Consider the following 16,006-nt stretch of genomic DNA (forward strand, 5'->3'; position numbering starts at 1 on the left):
TCTATCTATCTATCTATCTATCTATCTATCTATCTATCTATCTATCTATCTATCTATCTACCTATCTATCTATCTATCTATCTATCTATCTATCTATCTATCTATCTATCTATCTATCTATCTATCTATCTATCTATCTATCTATCTATCTATCTATCTATCTATCTATCTATCTATCTATCTATCTATCTATCTATCTATCTATCTATCTATCTATCTATCTATCTATCTATCTATCTATCTATCTATCTATCTATCTATCTATCTATCTATCTATCTATCTATCTATCTATCTATCTATCTATCTATCTATCTATCTATCTATCTATCTATCTATCTATCTATCTATCTATCTATCTATCTATCTATCTATCTATCTATCTATCTATCTATCTATCTATCTATCTATCTATCTATCTATCTATCTATCTATCTATCTATCTATCTATCTATCTATCTATCTATCTATCTATCTATCTATCTATCTATCTATCTATCTATCTATCTATCTATCTATCTATCTATCTATCTATCTATCTATCTATCTATCTATCTATCTATCTATCTATCTATCTATCTATATATCTATCTATCTATCTATCTATCTATCTATCTATCTATCTATCTATCTATCTATCTATCTATCTATCTATCTATCTATCTATCTATCTATCTATCTATCTATCTATCTATCTATCTATCTATCTATCTATCTATCTATCTATCTATCTATCTATCTATCTATCTATCTATCTATCTATCTATCTATCTATCTATCTATCTATCTATCTATCTATCTATCTATCTTATCTATCTATCTATCTATCTATCTATCTATCTATCTATCTATCTATCTATCTATCTATCTATCTATCTATCTATCTATCTATCTATCTATCTATCTATCTATCTATCTATCTATCTATCTATCTATCTATCTATCTATCTATCTATCTATCTATCTATCTATCTATCTATCTATCTATCTATCTATCTATCTATCTATCTATCTATCTACTATCTATCTATCTATCTATCTATCTATCTATCTATCTATCTATCTATCTATCTATCTATCTATCTATCTATCTATCTATCTATCTATCTATCTATCTATCTATCTATCTATCTATCTATCTATCTATCTATCTATCTATCTATCTATCTATCTATCTATCTATCTATCTATCTATCTATCTATCTATCTATCTATCTATCTATCTATCTATCTATCTATCTATCTATCTATCTATCTATCTATCTATCTATCTATCTATCTATCTATCTATCTATCTATCTATCTATCTATCTATCTATCTATCTATCTATCTATCTATCTATCTATCTATCTATCTATCTATCTATCTATCTATCTATCTATCTTTCTAACTATATATCTATCTATCTATCTATCTATCTATCGATCTATCTATCTATCTATCTATCTATCTATCTATCTATCTATCTATCTGAATTACTACTATTATCATGAATTCTTCAAAGATATTTTCAAGATTTAATTTTCAGAATAAATTTTTGAATCATGCTCACTTAAAATTTTTAAAATAAATAATAGATTTTGAACGAATCGTATAAAACGATTTAATTAAACTATAGTAGATTATATTAGAGCGACTCATATTTATAAATAGTTTTTCCACAACCATTCTTCCCCTTGTTCCACATCCTATGATTTGGAAAACAATAAAAACCAAATATCAAAACATAATGACTTAATTAAAAAAGATCTTATTAGCGATAATGTTATTAACGAGACATATTTTGATACACTCATTAACCATAATTGATTTATAAATAGTTGATAAATATAAAATACTTTCCCATAACATTTGCAGTTTAACTGGAACATTTAAAAGACCAACGATGAAAATTTTATTGTGTTTAACTATAATAATTTCTACAAATAAAATTGTCTTATCCTGGGTAAATTAAATGATACTTTATAAGAGAGAAAGTTTTTTTTTTTTTCATTTAAAAAACTCATTTTAAGCGTCCCTTCAACGTTCACCTAACCGATGTAACATGTTTTAGTAATAGTTCTAAAATATCCTATATCAACTGCTCGATTGGTATGGACAGTAATAAGGGAGGATTAAATTTTAATGTGAAGTTTGAGGAAGAAATCAATAAGCCCATGTTTGATGTGATATTAACTTTAAAACGTAACAGCCAACCGGATTTTGTTTTAATCAATACATCATTTAATGCTTGTTCCTTTTTCGAAAATAACAATATTATGCAAATGTTGAAACTAATACGAGATGAGGTTTATTTGTATTCGGAAAATTTTCCCAAAGAATGTCCCATTAAGAAGGTGAGTATAGGGAATAGTGTTCTATAAGTTGAGATTTTTTTGAAGAAAATGTTTGGTAAAAGTTTATCAAAAATTTCAATAAATTGTTAACAATTTTAAAAGTAATTTCTTTTCACTTTCAGAACACTGAGGTCAATATTATAAACCTATACTTTAAAGCCGATAACTTGCCCAGTTATGTGCCGGAATGTAAATTTTCCTTAACATACAAACTTTGGCAATTAAAGGAAAAACTTCTTGAAACCACGATAATGGGTTCGGTGGAAAACAAAATAAAAATGCGCAAAAAGCCTTTAAAAAATACGAATTAAAAATAAAATATACATTTGCTTATATTGGTTTTTAAGACAATATTTTGTTATTTTTTTGTTCTTTTTTTTAATTTTTAGTTTCTTTAATAAATTAAAATAAAACATTTACACAAACATAAAAAAATAGAAGAATTGTTGTAGATAAAGTAGATGATTGTGACAGCAAAATAAACGTAGAAAGTATATAGAATTATTAGCCGGTACTTTGCATAAACATATTTTACATTTATAATTTTAAAGTTTAAACAACAATAGTGATTTTGATAGTTTTATAAATTTATCTTTTTATTTACGAAATAAAACTTGTGTTGTAGAGTTTTTACTTTTTTTTTTAAGTTGGTTTGGTTTGTTTTCCAGTGATTAAGTAGTAGACTTTTATTCATTTCATTTTCATATGCAAGCTGTTTAAACTTTTTTGTGTGTGTGTGTTTTTTGGGTTTTTTTGTATACAAGACTACAACAGCAAACATAAAAGAATTTATACATTGTTCTACAAAGATTTGAAAACTTTTATGTTTAGCTCAAGAGAGTTAATTTACAAGCCAGCTAAAATAATTCTGGGATCTTCAACGGCAGCCTTAATTTTACGTAAGAACATAACAGCCTCACGACCATCAATCAATCGGTGATCGTAAGTAAGAGCTACATACATCATGGGGCGAATGACAACCTGTTAATTAATAAAAAATCGATGTAATTTAATGTTTTCAATTTATATTATTCATATTTACCTGTCCCTTAACAGCAACGGGTCTCTCAAAGATACCATGCATACCCAAGATAGCACTTTGTGGTGGATTGATAATAGGTGTACCCATAAGGGAACCGAATACACCACCATTACTAATGGTGAAGGTACCACCGTCCATATCTTCAACAGCAATAGCACCCTTGCGAGCCTTGTCACCCAAAGCAGCCATAGCAATTTCAATATCAGCATAATTCATGCCTTCAACATTTCTGATAACAGGCACCACCAAACCTTTAGGGGTAGCAACGGCTACAGAAATATCAACATAATCACGATATACGATTTCCTGTAAATGTTTAAAAAAGACAAATATATTAGTGTTTAATTCATGTGAATTTAATAAAATTGTTTAAATTATTTTGTGAATTTAAAACAAATTAAACTCATTTTGTTTCTAAACAGATTAAATAGTTAATTTTCATCACATCTTCTAACTCATAATGTTAATTCGTTCAATAGTCTAGTCTATAGTCTAGTCTATAATCTAGTCTATAGTCTAGTCTATAATCTAGTCTATAGTCTAGTCTATAGTCTAGTCTATAGTCTAGTCTATAGTCTAGTCTATAGTCTAGTCTATAGTCTAGTCTATAGTCTAGTCTATAGTCTAGTCTATAGTCTAGTCTATAGTCTAGTCTATAGTCTAGTCTATAGTCTAGTCTATAGTCTAGTCTATAGTCTAGTCTATAGTCTAGTCTATAGTCTAGTCTATAGTCTAGTTATAGTCTAGTCTAAGTCTAGTCTATAGTCTAGTCTATAGTCTAGTCTATAGTCTAGTCTATAGTCTAGTAGTCTAGTATAGTCTAGTCTATAGTCTAGTCTATAGTCTATAGTCTATAGTCTAGTCTATAGTCTAGTCTATAGTCTAGTCTATAGTCTAGTCTATAGTCCTAGTCTATAGTCCAGTCTATAGTCTATAGTCCAGTCTATAGTCTAGTCTATAGTCTAGTCTATAGAGTCTAGTCTATAGTCCTAGTTCTATAGTCTAGTCCTATAGTCTAGGCTATAGTCCTAGTCTATAGTCTAGTCCTATAGTCTAGTCTATAGTCCTAGGTCTATAGTCTAGTCTATAGTCCTAGTATATAGTCCAGTCTATAGTCCTATTCTATAGTCTAGTCTATAGTCCTCTAGTCTATAGTCTAGTCTATAGTCTCTAGTCTATAGTCTAGTCTAGTAGTCTAGTGTCCTTATAGTCCAGTCGATAGTAGTCTCTAGTCCTATAGTCGAGTTCTATAGTCTTAGTCTATAAGTCTAGTCTATAGTCTAGTCTATAGTCTTCTATAGTTAGTCTATAGTCTAGTCTATAGTCTAGTCTATAGTCTAGTCTATAGTCTAGTCTATAAGTCTAGTCTATAGTCTAGTCTAATAGTCTAGTCTTAGTCTGTCTATAGTCTACTGTCCTATAGTCCTAGTCTATACTAGTCTATCTATAGTCTAGTCATAGTCAGTATAGTCTAGTCTATAGTCTAGTCTATAGTCTATCTATAGTCTAGTCTATAGTCTAGTCTATAGTCTAGTCTTATTTCTATAGTCTATCTATAGTCTAGTCTATAGTCCCTCAGTCTATCTATCTATATCTAGTCTATAGTCTAGTCTATAGTCTAGTCTATAGTCTATAGTCTAGTCTAGTCTATAGTCTAGTCTATAGTCTAGTCTATAGTCTAGTCTATAGTCTAGTCTATAGTCTAGTCTATAGTCTAGTCTATAATCTAGTCTATAGTCTAGTCTATAGTCTAGTCTAAGTCTAGTCTATAGTCTAGTCTATAGTCTAGTCTATAGTCTAGTCTATAGTCTAGTCTATAGTCTAGTCTATAGTCTAGTCTATAGTCTAGTCTATAGTCTAGTCTATAGTCTAGTCTAGTCTAGTCTATAGTCTAGTCTATAGTCTAGTCTATAGTCTAGTCTATAGTCTAGTCTATAGTCTAGTCTATAGTCTAGTCTATAGTCTAGTCTATAGTCTAGTCTATAGTCTAGTCTATAGTCTAGTCTATAGTCTAGTCTATAGTCTAGTCTATAGTCTAGTCTATAGTCTAGTCTATAGTCTAGTCTATAGTCTAGTCTATAGTCTAGTCTATAGTCTAGTCTATAGTCTAGTCTATAGTCTAGTCTATAGTCTAGTCTATAGTCTAGTCTATAGTCTAGTCTATAGTCTAGTCTATAGTCTAGTCTATAGTCTAGTCTATAGTCTAGTCTATAGTCTAGTCTATAGTCTAGTCTATAGTCTAGTCTATAGTCTAGTCTATAGTCTAGTCTATAGTCTAGTCTAGTCTAGTCATAGTCTAGTCTAAGTCTAGTCTATAGTCTAGTCTATAGTCTAGTCTATAGTCTAGTCTACAGTCTAGTCTATAGTCTAGTCTATAGTCTAGTCTATAGTCTAGTCTATAGTCTAGTCTATAGTCTAGTCTATAGTCTAGTCTATAGTCTAGTCTATAGTCTAGTCTATAGTCTAGTCTAGTCTAGTCTAGTCTATAGTCTAGTCTAGTCTATAGTCTAGTCTAGTCTATAGTCTAGTCTATAGTCTAGTCTATAGTCTAGTCTATAGTCTAGTCTATAGTCTAGTCTAGTCTATAGTCTAGTCTAGTCTAGTCTATAGTCTAGTCTAGTCTATAGTCTAGTCTATAGTCTAGTCTATAGTCTAGTCTATAGGCTAGTCTATAGTCTAGTCTATAGGCTAGTCTATAGTCTAGTCTATAGGCTAGTCTATAGTCTAGTCTATAGTTTAGTCTATAGGCTAGTCTATAGTCTAGTCTATAGTCTAGTCTATAGTTTAGTCTATAGGCTAGTCTATAGTCTAGTCTATAGTCTAGTCTATAGTCTAGTCTATAGTCTAGTCTATAGTCTAATCTATAGTCTAGTCTATAGTCTAGTCTATAGTCTAGTCTATAGTCTAGTCTATAGTCTAGTCTATAGTCTAGTCTATAGTCTAGTCTATAGTCTAGTCTATAGTCTAGTCTATAGTCTAGTCTACAGTCTAGTCTATAGTCTAGTCTATAGTCTAGTCTATAGTCTAGTCTATAGTCTAGTCTATAGTCTAGTCTATAGTCTAGTCTATAGTCTAGTCTATAGTCTAGTCTATAGTCTAGTCTATAGTCTAGTCTATAGTCTAGTCTATAGTCTAGTCTTAGTCTAGTCTATAGTCTAGTCTATAGTCTATAGTCTAGTTATAGTCTAGTCTATAGTCTTAGTCTAGTCTATAGTCCCTAGTCTATAGTTAGTCTCTAGTCTAAGTCTAGTCTAAATAGTCTAGTCTATAGTCTAGTCTATAGTCTAGTCTATAGTCTAGTCTATAGTCTAGTCTATAGTCGAAAGTCTATAGTCTATAGTCTAATAGTCAGCATAAGTCTAAGTCTATCTAGTCTAGTCTATAGTCTAGTCTATAGTCTAGTCTATATAGTCTAGTCTCTAGTCTATCTATATTAGTCTAAAGTCTCTATAGTATAGTCTATAGTCTAGTCTATAGTCTAGTCTATAGTCTAGTCTATTGTCTAGTCTATTATAGTATATTATATAGTGTATTCTATAGTCTCTAATCTAGTGTATTGTCTGGGTCTATATTCTAGTCTATAGCCTGTCTATCTTGTCTAGCTGAAAATTAGTTTAGTTCCTTAAAACCTAGTATAGTACTATTTTTGTTATAAGTTAATACTATTTTAAAATTTTGATTTTCCATTCCTGATGTAAACATTTTCTTATCATTGTATTTTTGTATAAGAGAGAGAGAGAGAATATGAGTATTTCATCTTATATAAACAAAAATCGTTAAACAAATCTTATTTAAACTTCTTCACCTAGTAATATGTACAAATTATGCGCATAAATAAAGAAATCAAACAGAAAATTAAAGCAAAAATAAGTAAATAAACAAAAAGCAAAAGCTAACGAAATCTGCAAAAAGTAAATTGTTGACTCATGATCATCACGATTTAAAATTTTGGAAATACAACTGACGTCACAAGTCAGCAGACCTAGAAAATAAAGTAAAAATGTATTTCACAAAATAACTAGAGAATTGCGTAAAACTTATATGTATACAATTGCTTTAGGGAAAGAGTAAAAAAAGAAATATAAGAATCGCCACATTATATTTAAAGAAATATTTGTTAAAACGATAATTATGACGAAAAGAAAAGATCAAATGAAAGAAATGGTTAGGTAGGCAAACAAAAAAAAAGTTTAATGAAAGCCAACCAACCAAAAGCTTAATGCAGTATAATATATGTACATTATTTTTTAAATTTAATTACCGTTTGCCTTTGTATTTAGTTCATTTATAAGAAATTTTTATATAAATGTTGTATTTTTTCAGATAAAGTTATCAAAACGATAAAAAATAAAGAACATAAAAATAAACATAGCGACTGTAGAATATAAGCAATTGCTACGTTTTTTAGAACAATCTTGATTAATGTAGAAGAAATTAAAAAAAATTCTTTTTCTTCAATTATAAATAAAATAAATGATCGTTTTTTAAATAATTTTATCCCAAATAATCTTTAGATATTTAAATATTATATTAATATACTTAATCACAATTTTGCAATTGCAAATGATCGATGGTTTCTTGAAATTCTAAATTCTTTTGTCTAATTAAAGCTTTAAGAATGAAGTACTTTTAAACTATTATGAACGATCAAAACCGTTTTAAAAAGTTTTTAATGAATAAACCTTCATTCAAAAGGTTCGTTTCTTAAACTTCTAAAATTACTGTAAATCGTTAAAACGGCATTCAAGTTTATACTTACAGCACCATCAATAACCGCATTTACAACGGGTTGATCTTGCAAGGCATAGGCAGCAGCTTTGGTAAAGATGGACATGAAACCAATCTTAATGCCAAATTTCTTTTGGAAGGCTTCCAAGTGTTCCTTACGGAAGGCCATAGCACCACTAAGAAAATTAAAATATTTAAGTATAAATTGCCAAATAACTTTTGCTATAGAAATGTTGTCAGAGTATCTCAACTGTTCTAGTTCAGTTGGTAGTATCAGTTCTAGTTCAGTTAGTCAGTCTAGTTCAGTTCTAGTTCAGTTCTAGTCAGTTCTAGTTCAGTTCTAGTTCAGTTCTAGTTCAGTTCTAGTTCAGTTCTAGTTCAGTTCTAGTTCAGTTCTAGTTCAGTTCTAGTTCAGTTCTAGTTCAGTTCTAGTTCAGTTCTAGTTCAGTTCTAGTTTGTTCAGTTCTAGTTCAGTTCTAGTTCAGTTCTAGTTCAGTTCTAGTTCAGTTCTAGTTCAGTTCTAGTTCAGTTCTAGTTCAGTTCTAGTTCAGTTCTAGTTCAGTTCTAGTTCAGTTCTAGTTCAGTTCTAGTTCAGTTCTAGTTCAGTTCTAGTTCAGTTCTAGTTCAGTTCTAGTTCAGTTCTAGTTCAGTTCTAGTTCAGTTCTAGTTCAGTTCTAGTTCAGTTCTAGTTCAGTTCTAGTTCAGTTCTAGTTCAGTTCTAGTTCAGTTCTAGTTCAGTTCTAGTTCAGTTCTAGTTCAGTTCTAGTTCAGTTCTAGTTCAGTTCTAGTTCAGTTCTAGTTCAGTTCTAGTTCAGTTCTAGTTCGTTCTAGTTCTAGTTCTAGTTCAGTTCTAGTTCAGTTTCTAGTTCAGTTCTAGTTCAGTTCTAGTTCAGTTCTAGTTCAGTTCTAGTTCAGTTCTAGTTCAGTTCTAGTTCAGTTCTAGTTCAGTTCTAGTTCAGTTCTAGTTCAGTTCTAGTTCAGTTCTAGTTCAGTTCTAGTTTCAGTTTCTAGTTCAGTTCTAGTTCAGTTCTAGTTCAGTTCTAGTTCAGTTCTAGTTCAGTTCTAGTTCAGTTCTAGTTCAGTTCTAGTTCAGTTCTAGTTCAGTTCTAGTTCAGTTCTAGTTCAGTCTAGTTCAGTTCTAGTTCAGTTCTAGTTCAGTTTCTAGTTCAGTTCTAGTTCAGTTCTAGTTCAGTTCTAGTTCAGTTCTAGTTCAGTTCTAGTTCAGTTCTAGTTCAGTTCTAGTTCAGTTCTAGTTCAGTTCTAGTTCAGTTCTAGTTCAGTTCTAGTTCAGTTCTAGTCAGTTCTAGTTCAGTTCTAGTTCAGTTCTAGTTCAGTTCTAGTTCAGTTCTAGTTCAGTTCTAGTTCAGTTCTAGTTCAGTTCTAGTTCAGTTCTAGTTCAGTTCTAGTTCAGTTCTAGTTCAGTTCTAGTTCAGTTCTAGTTCAGTTCTAGTTCAGTTCTAGTTCAGTTCTAGTTCAGTTCTAGTTCAGTTCTAGTTCAGTTCTAGTTCAGTTCTAGTTCAGTTCTAGTTCAGTTCTAGTTCAGTTCGAGTTCCCAAAGAAAGATCAAACTTACCTCATATCAATTTCATTGAATGTGGTCAACATGGCGTTTACATTTTGGGCTTCCTTCAAACGGGCGGCAATCTTTAGACGCATACGGTTCATTTTGACACGTTGTTCGGTACGAGTACCAGTGATTTGACGTGAATAATCGCTTGGTGGTACCTTAACCTGTGGTGGAACTACACCAGGAGCACGTGGAATAGATGCTGATGGAATAGAGGCAGTTGGAGCTGCTGGTGGTGGTGGTGGGGGACGTGGAGCTGCTGGTTTTGGTGGTGGTGGAGCAGCGGCAGCAGCTGGCTTGGCAGCTGGTGGTGGTGGAGGAGCAGCAGCGGCTGGTTTAGCTGCTGGTGGTGGAGGTGGTGTATCGGCTTTGGGAGCGGCAGCTGGGGCAGCACTGGCATCAGCCTTCTCCAATTTGAATAAAGCTTGACCAGCTTTCACGGTATCACCATCGCTGACCAAAATTTCCTTAATAATACCGCCAAAGGGTGCTGGTACACCGACAGTGGTCTTATCGGTTTCGATTTCCATAACAGTTTGATCGACCTTGACATAGTCGCCAACCTTGCAAGTGAATCTGTAAGAAAATAGAGGAAGAAAGAAAAATAATTAATAGTTGAAAGAATATTAAACAAAATCTACCTTTAAAAAGGAATGGTCAAAATTATTGATTTTTCTTAAAAGTTTTTTTCACTTAATTTTTAATTTTAGTTTTCTTTAAACAACTTTTTTTTAAATTTATAAGATTTCTTAATGGAAATTTCTATTTAATCTTATCATTAATTCTTTTATAATCTAGATAACATTACTGTTAAGACCTCCAAGCCTTCTTTCTACTTTATCAATTTTATTATTCAACTGGTGGTAACAATGAATGCTGTAAAGTAGACGTAAATATTTTAGTTTTGGGAATTTTCACACAAAATAACAACACATGTCCAAAAGAAATAACAATATAATAATAGATTTATTATCTATAAGTACTCGAAATCAAATCATAGTGAAAGTGATTTATTTGTAAAACAAATGAATTATTATTTCAAACAACATCATTATAATTTGCTTTTTTGCATAAGCAAATCGTAAACCTTTTAAAAAGCCGGCCGCCGTTTACCCAGACAACTAGTTTAGCTAAGCGCTGCATTAATTAAAAATCTTATGTGTCTGAGCTTTTAAAATGAGTCATTGAAAAAATCACTGTGTATAAATAATTTAGTTACATGTAAATTTTATAAGCGAAAGAAAAAACAGACAACCTTTAAAATTATGTACAATATTTAGGTTCTAGATTTAAGCAAGATTTTTTTAAATAATTTTAATAAATATTTCGCAAATTCATTATTTGAATTTGTATAAAAAAGGCACGTTTTGTTGGGGTAGTATATTATTGTATTACCTTGTAGTAGATACTGTTTATGTTTGTGTTTTTACAAATATTGTAAGTGTCTTAATACGATATCTTACTTTTAAATTGATGTCAGTCTTTTTAATCGAAATGTTTATAAACAAAATTATTTGTTTTAAAAGAGAAGATTGTGTGGTAATTTTTTGTAGAGCTGCTCATTTATTGCTATAGTTTTGAAATAGATTGAATTTATTACACAAGTTTTAAAAATGATCTTCTTAAACTATAAAACTAGAAAACTTTGATCGTTTCATAAGGACTCATAACTTTCTTATTTTAATCTTCTTCCATGTGGACAACTTCGACAGTTTTTTGAATAGTATATTAAATAGTCTATAAACAAGTCAATGAAATGGTCTGTGAACTAGTCTATGAATTAGTCTAGAGTTTAGTCTATGGACAAGTCTATTGATTACTTCGTGTACTAGTTTATTGACTACTTTATGAAGTAGTCTTTGAAATTGTCTTTTAACGACTCCGTGAACTAGTCTATGGACTATTCTTTTGAGTAGTTTATGAACTATTCTATTGACCAGTAAGTGAACTAGTCTATCATCTAGTGGACTATTCTATTGACTAGTTTATAGACTTGTTTATTGAATAGTATATGAACTAATCTATTGTCTATCCTATGAACTTATCCACTATATATTCTATGAACTAGTCTCTAAACTAATCAATGAAATAGTCTATGATCTAATATATTGACTAGTCTATGAAGTAGTCTATTGACTAGTCTATAACCTAGTCTATGGACAAGTGCATGATCCAGTCAATGAACTCTTCTAGTAGCTAGTCTATGAACTATTCCAAAGACTAGTAGTATAATCTATGCAAATAGCTACTGTCAAGTCTATTGAATAGTCCGATTATTCATACGATTTCATACGATTTATTTGCTTTCAATTAAGAACTCGTGAATTGTTTAGATCACACTTTCACATGTTATATTGTTTACAAATTTATAACAATATGTCACGACAATCGGCTAGAAACCAAACAATTGTAGACATTACGTTTGTTAATTTAATAATATTATGATACATAATAAGAAATTTTATAGAATAAGTTGTAATACAAGTTTTACTTTAATTTTATAAATATAAAAAAACGGCTCGTTAATTAAGAGCAATAACTGGAAATATCTGAATAAGTGTAGAAGGCGCAATTGGTGGATACTAATATTACTACTAGAAGTGATAAATATAGTAAAAACACTTTTTCATAGATACATTCTGACATAATTTTTAGTTTTAAATACCCCGTATGGAGTCGTAACAAGCTGTAATCAATATCCATATAATCAACAGTTTAAACTATTTTACAATAAATAATAGTTTGATTATTTTTTTAGAAAAGGCAGACAGAAAACAGTAAAAAAACTAATTTTGAAACTTTCAATCAGTGAATGTAGGTTCATAGCAGAGGAATCTGTATAACTAAGATGAATTTAATTAAATGGGTTCATTTGACTTATGTTTTTAATAGAAATTAAAAGTTTTCATTTGAAAAGACTCTAAACAGAGTTTGTTGTTTTCCGAAGCCGATTATTTTATTAAATAATCTACTTTGTAAAAAAATTTTAATAAAAAACTCGCTGTTAAATTTATTTGATAAACAACCGTTTTATAATGTTGAAATTTAGCTAAAAACCGGGTAGATATTCAGACAAAAAGTACAAAACAAAAGCTGTGTAAAAGCCAATGACCCACTTAGGGGACCTTGACAAAAAAACGCTATACACGTTTCAAATTAAACCAAAATCTAACAAGGGGAAAGGTAGACGCAAATAAAATAATATTAAAGACAAAATTAAATAAAATGAATAAAAAAGTAAATAAAACTTACTTAACATCACCTTCCGATACGGAATCAGCAAAAGGGGGAACTTTAATGGTTTCCAAATTCCACAAACTAACAGAGGTATGGAAACTTTGGCTGGCCATAACGCCCAAAGGTCTAAAAATTAACAAAATTAATAATTAATTTAATTTTAAAGAGAATTTATTAAATTTTCTTATAAAACCCACCTGCTGGCAGTAACTGCAGACTGGGATTCAGCAAAAAGTTGAGCTTGGACTGTAGCTAATCTGGCATATTGACGAACAACATTGGCACTTTTAACCTGAATAAAAAGAACAACAATAAATAAAAATAATTTTGGCAACAACTACATATTTTCTTTAATATAAAAACAAAATTAAAAGATAAACATTTATTTAGCAGCAGACAGAAAAAAAGTGAAAATCAATGATTGCACAACACTTTTAATAAAAAAATTATTTTGCTTTAAACTTTTTAATAAAACACAAATGTTTTAATATTTTTTTTTTCGTTATAGAACATAATATAAGTCACGTGAATCATACATTTGCTTAAGTAAAAACTCTAATACATTCTGGTTTTCCATTCATAAGTTTTTGTTTTAAGAATTTTAACACTTTTCCACATTACATAATCCATGGGATGCTTAAAATTTTCTTTCATTCATTCGTGTCTTTAGCACAATTGCCCCTTTTCAGGTGTGACCCCCCGCGCCACACCCTCTTGCCCTTTACTCTATAATCTTGCATTTCTGTATGGCATTGACTGCTAAATCCAGTCACTTTCATCCATTTATCCCTTCATTTACTTACTTCTTGGCTACGAGCCGCTTGCATACCCAGACTGAGTACATTACGCGGTAAACGTCGCGATGTTATCGATATTATTCCGGACATTTTTTTAAATTATTTGTTTTTGTTTCGTTCGTTTCTCTATTTGTTTTATATTTAAACAATTTAGAAAGGTTTCCAAATTTTCGTTTTAACAAATTCTTTCACTTTTTTTTCACTTTTTCCCACAGGTCGACATGCGACTCAGTGTAGCAGCAGCACCAATGAACGTTTCCGAAAGCGACGTGAGAGTGAAGTTTTAACAAAAAATTTGACATTTTTCTGGGAATTGTCAAAATGACAAGAAAAAAATTTTGACAATGTGGGAGAGCAAATTGTGGAAAATGTCAAAATGTACTAAAAATAATACAAAAGGCTGGTAGGAAATTTCGGCAGGGATGACGACGAAAATACTTAAAATGTGACTATATTTTTACTTATGTTTTTTTATATTTATAGAACCCAAACATTAATTGTAAAATATTTGGTATTTTGTTTTTTATATGAAAGATCTTTCAATACTGTATCATGGATTTTTGAGCTACACATTTTTCATTAATATTGAGAAAATTACATTAAAAGAGATAGAGAATTTCAATTTAAAATATTTTTAATTTTTTAAATTATTAGAAATCCTAATAAAATTAAGAATTTCCATTTTATATTAAGAAAATTTCACTTAAAATTAAGTATTTAAAATTTTCATTCAGCAGATTTTAAATTAATTTATGAATTGTCATTCCAATTGAAATTTAAGTTAAACTTAAATTTCATTTTGAGAAAATTTTTAAAAAATTTAATATTTTTAATTAATTTCAACTGATGGTAGGGTTATTACAAAAACATTTCAATTTTAATAGTTTTCTTATTTCTTCAATTTTATTTGAAATTTTCTGAATTTCAATTAAAATTTTTCCAATTTTTATTTAAATTTTCTCGTTTTTTTGTGAAATTTTCTAAATATTAAATTTTCATATTCTTTTGGAATTTTATCGATTTGAGTTTGAAATTCTCAATTTTACTTGGAATTTTGTAAATTTAATAGAAGTTCTGATATATATATATTTTAAAATCAGTTTGAAATTCTCAATTTATTTTATATTTTTATCAATTTGTAATGTAAAATTCTCAATTTTATTTTGAATTTTTTAAATTTTAAACTAGGTTTACTCTACATTCTATTTTTATATTTTTCTATATTATACATAGAATTTCAAATTTGTCTACCTCCTTTTAATCCACTCCAGAGTCAAACAATTTCTACTCTAGAGTGTAGAACATACAATTTCTACTCTGGAGTTAACATAAACATTTTTATTGTTAACATTACGAATGTTAATAATAAAATAACAAATTTTGTTAAAAGTAAATAAAATAAATTCAATATTTTTTATAAATTAAAATTTTTCATCTCTCAGGAAAATGAATAAATATTTCTGTGCCAATTTCCGCGCTTTTGAAATAAATTTAAACTAAAAAATCAGTCAAATTCCACAAAATTTAATAAGTTTTGATAAACATTTCTTTATTTCTTCTTTAAATTGTAAAAGTTTTACACTTTGACAATTTATTATGAATATTTTCCAATCTGTATTTGGAACAGTTAACATTTTTTTGAAACGTGCAATCTCAATCGGAATTTTATAACTTAAAAAAAAAAAACAGTTTGAACAAGCTTTAATGAAAATATATAATGAAATATGAAAAGAATTTTTAATTAAAATATTAACAAGTAAAGGTTAGTTCATATCTATCAAAAATTTGAAAGAAAGAAGACGTGCTAGTGTGAAAAAGTCAGAGAAGTAATTAAATACAAAATTTTTATTTTTAATGGCCACGTTATTTTCGTAAAATATTTGATATGTGCCTTAAAGGTGTTAAAATCATAGATTTATTCTAAATTATTGCCTCGTATATAAATAGTTGTGTGAACGTTATTTTTATAGAATTTAAGTGAATAATTTTTGTCAAATTTTAACATAATACAAAATTTTTTGAATGATTTATTGAGTCAATATTGATTTTCTTTAAAATGGGTTATCAAATGGTAAGGTAAATTAAAAACAGACTTTATAGAATTCTGAAATTTGTTTGCTATAAAAATTGTCTGCTTCGAAGTTATGCCAGTTATGAGCGTTAAAGTCATTTTTTAAGAAATTTTAAATTTGTTTCCTATAAAACTTGTCTGTGTTGAATTGCCAGTTAAGGGCATGAAATTGGACGGACAAATTTCAGATCCAGAACTTGACCGATATTGTCATTTTCAATATCAAACA

General features: G+C 29.3%; 2 protein-coding genes across 2 annotated transcripts; one reads left to right on the forward strand and one right to left on the reverse strand.

The window, feature by feature from the left end:
- The first annotated feature begins 2,092 nt into the window (after positions 1-2,092).
- LOC119609019 lies at positions 2,093-2,646 on the forward strand. Its single transcript, XM_037963690.1, has 2 exons — positions 2,093-2,335; positions 2,458-2,646. The coding sequence occupies exons 1-2, from the start codon at positions 2,093-2,095 to the stop codon at positions 2,644-2,646; spliced, it is 432 nt and encodes a 143-aa protein (XP_037819618.1).
- A 258-nt stretch (positions 2,647-2,904) lies between these two features.
- LOC119609020 (dihydrolipoyllysine-residue succinyltransferase component of 2-oxoglutarate dehydrogenase complex, mitochondrial) lies at positions 2,905-13,987 on the reverse strand. Its single transcript, XM_037963691.1, has 7 exons — positions 13,713-13,987; positions 13,107-13,201; positions 12,925-13,035; positions 9,679-10,248; positions 8,137-8,281; positions 3,378-3,683; positions 2,905-3,316 (listed from the first exon to the last, which is right to left on the reverse strand). Exons 1-7 carry the CDS (start codon positions 13,794-13,796, stop codon positions 3,182-3,184), a joined length of 1,446 nt encoding a protein of 481 aa, XP_037819619.1. The 5' UTR covers positions 13,797-13,987; the 3' UTR covers positions 2,905-3,181.
- Positions 13,988-16,006: the final 2,019 nt, after the last annotated feature.

This window comes from Lucilia sericata, unplaced genomic scaffold, assembly GCF_015586225.1.
Source record: "Lucilia sericata isolate MDLA Ls3-8-SP2 unplaced genomic scaffold, ASM1558622v1 Contig000914F_arrow, whole genome shotgun sequence".
Lineage (NCBI taxonomy): Eukaryota > Metazoa > Arthropoda > Insecta > Diptera > Calliphoridae > Lucilia > Lucilia sericata.

Coding starts and splice junctions, on each gene's coding strand:
- LOC119609019 (XM_037963690.1), top strand. CDS start 2,093: ATGGACAGTAATAAGGGAGGATTAAATTTTAATGTGAAGTTTGAGGAA. Junction 2,336..2,457: donor AAGAATGTCCCATTAAGAAG/GTGAGTATAGGG, acceptor TTTCACTTTCAG/AACACTGAGGTCAATATTAT.
- LOC119609020 (XM_037963691.1), bottom strand. CDS start 13,796: ATGTCCGGAATAATATCGATAACATCGCGACGTTTACCGCGTAATGTA. Junction 3,684..8,136: donor ATGCGGTTATTGATGGTGCT/GTAAGTATAAAC, acceptor AAACATTTACAG/GAAATCGTATATCGTGATTA. Junction 3,317..3,377: donor CCGTTGCTGTTAAGGGACAG/GTAAATATGAAT, acceptor ATTAATTAACAG/GTTGTCATTCGCCCCATGAT.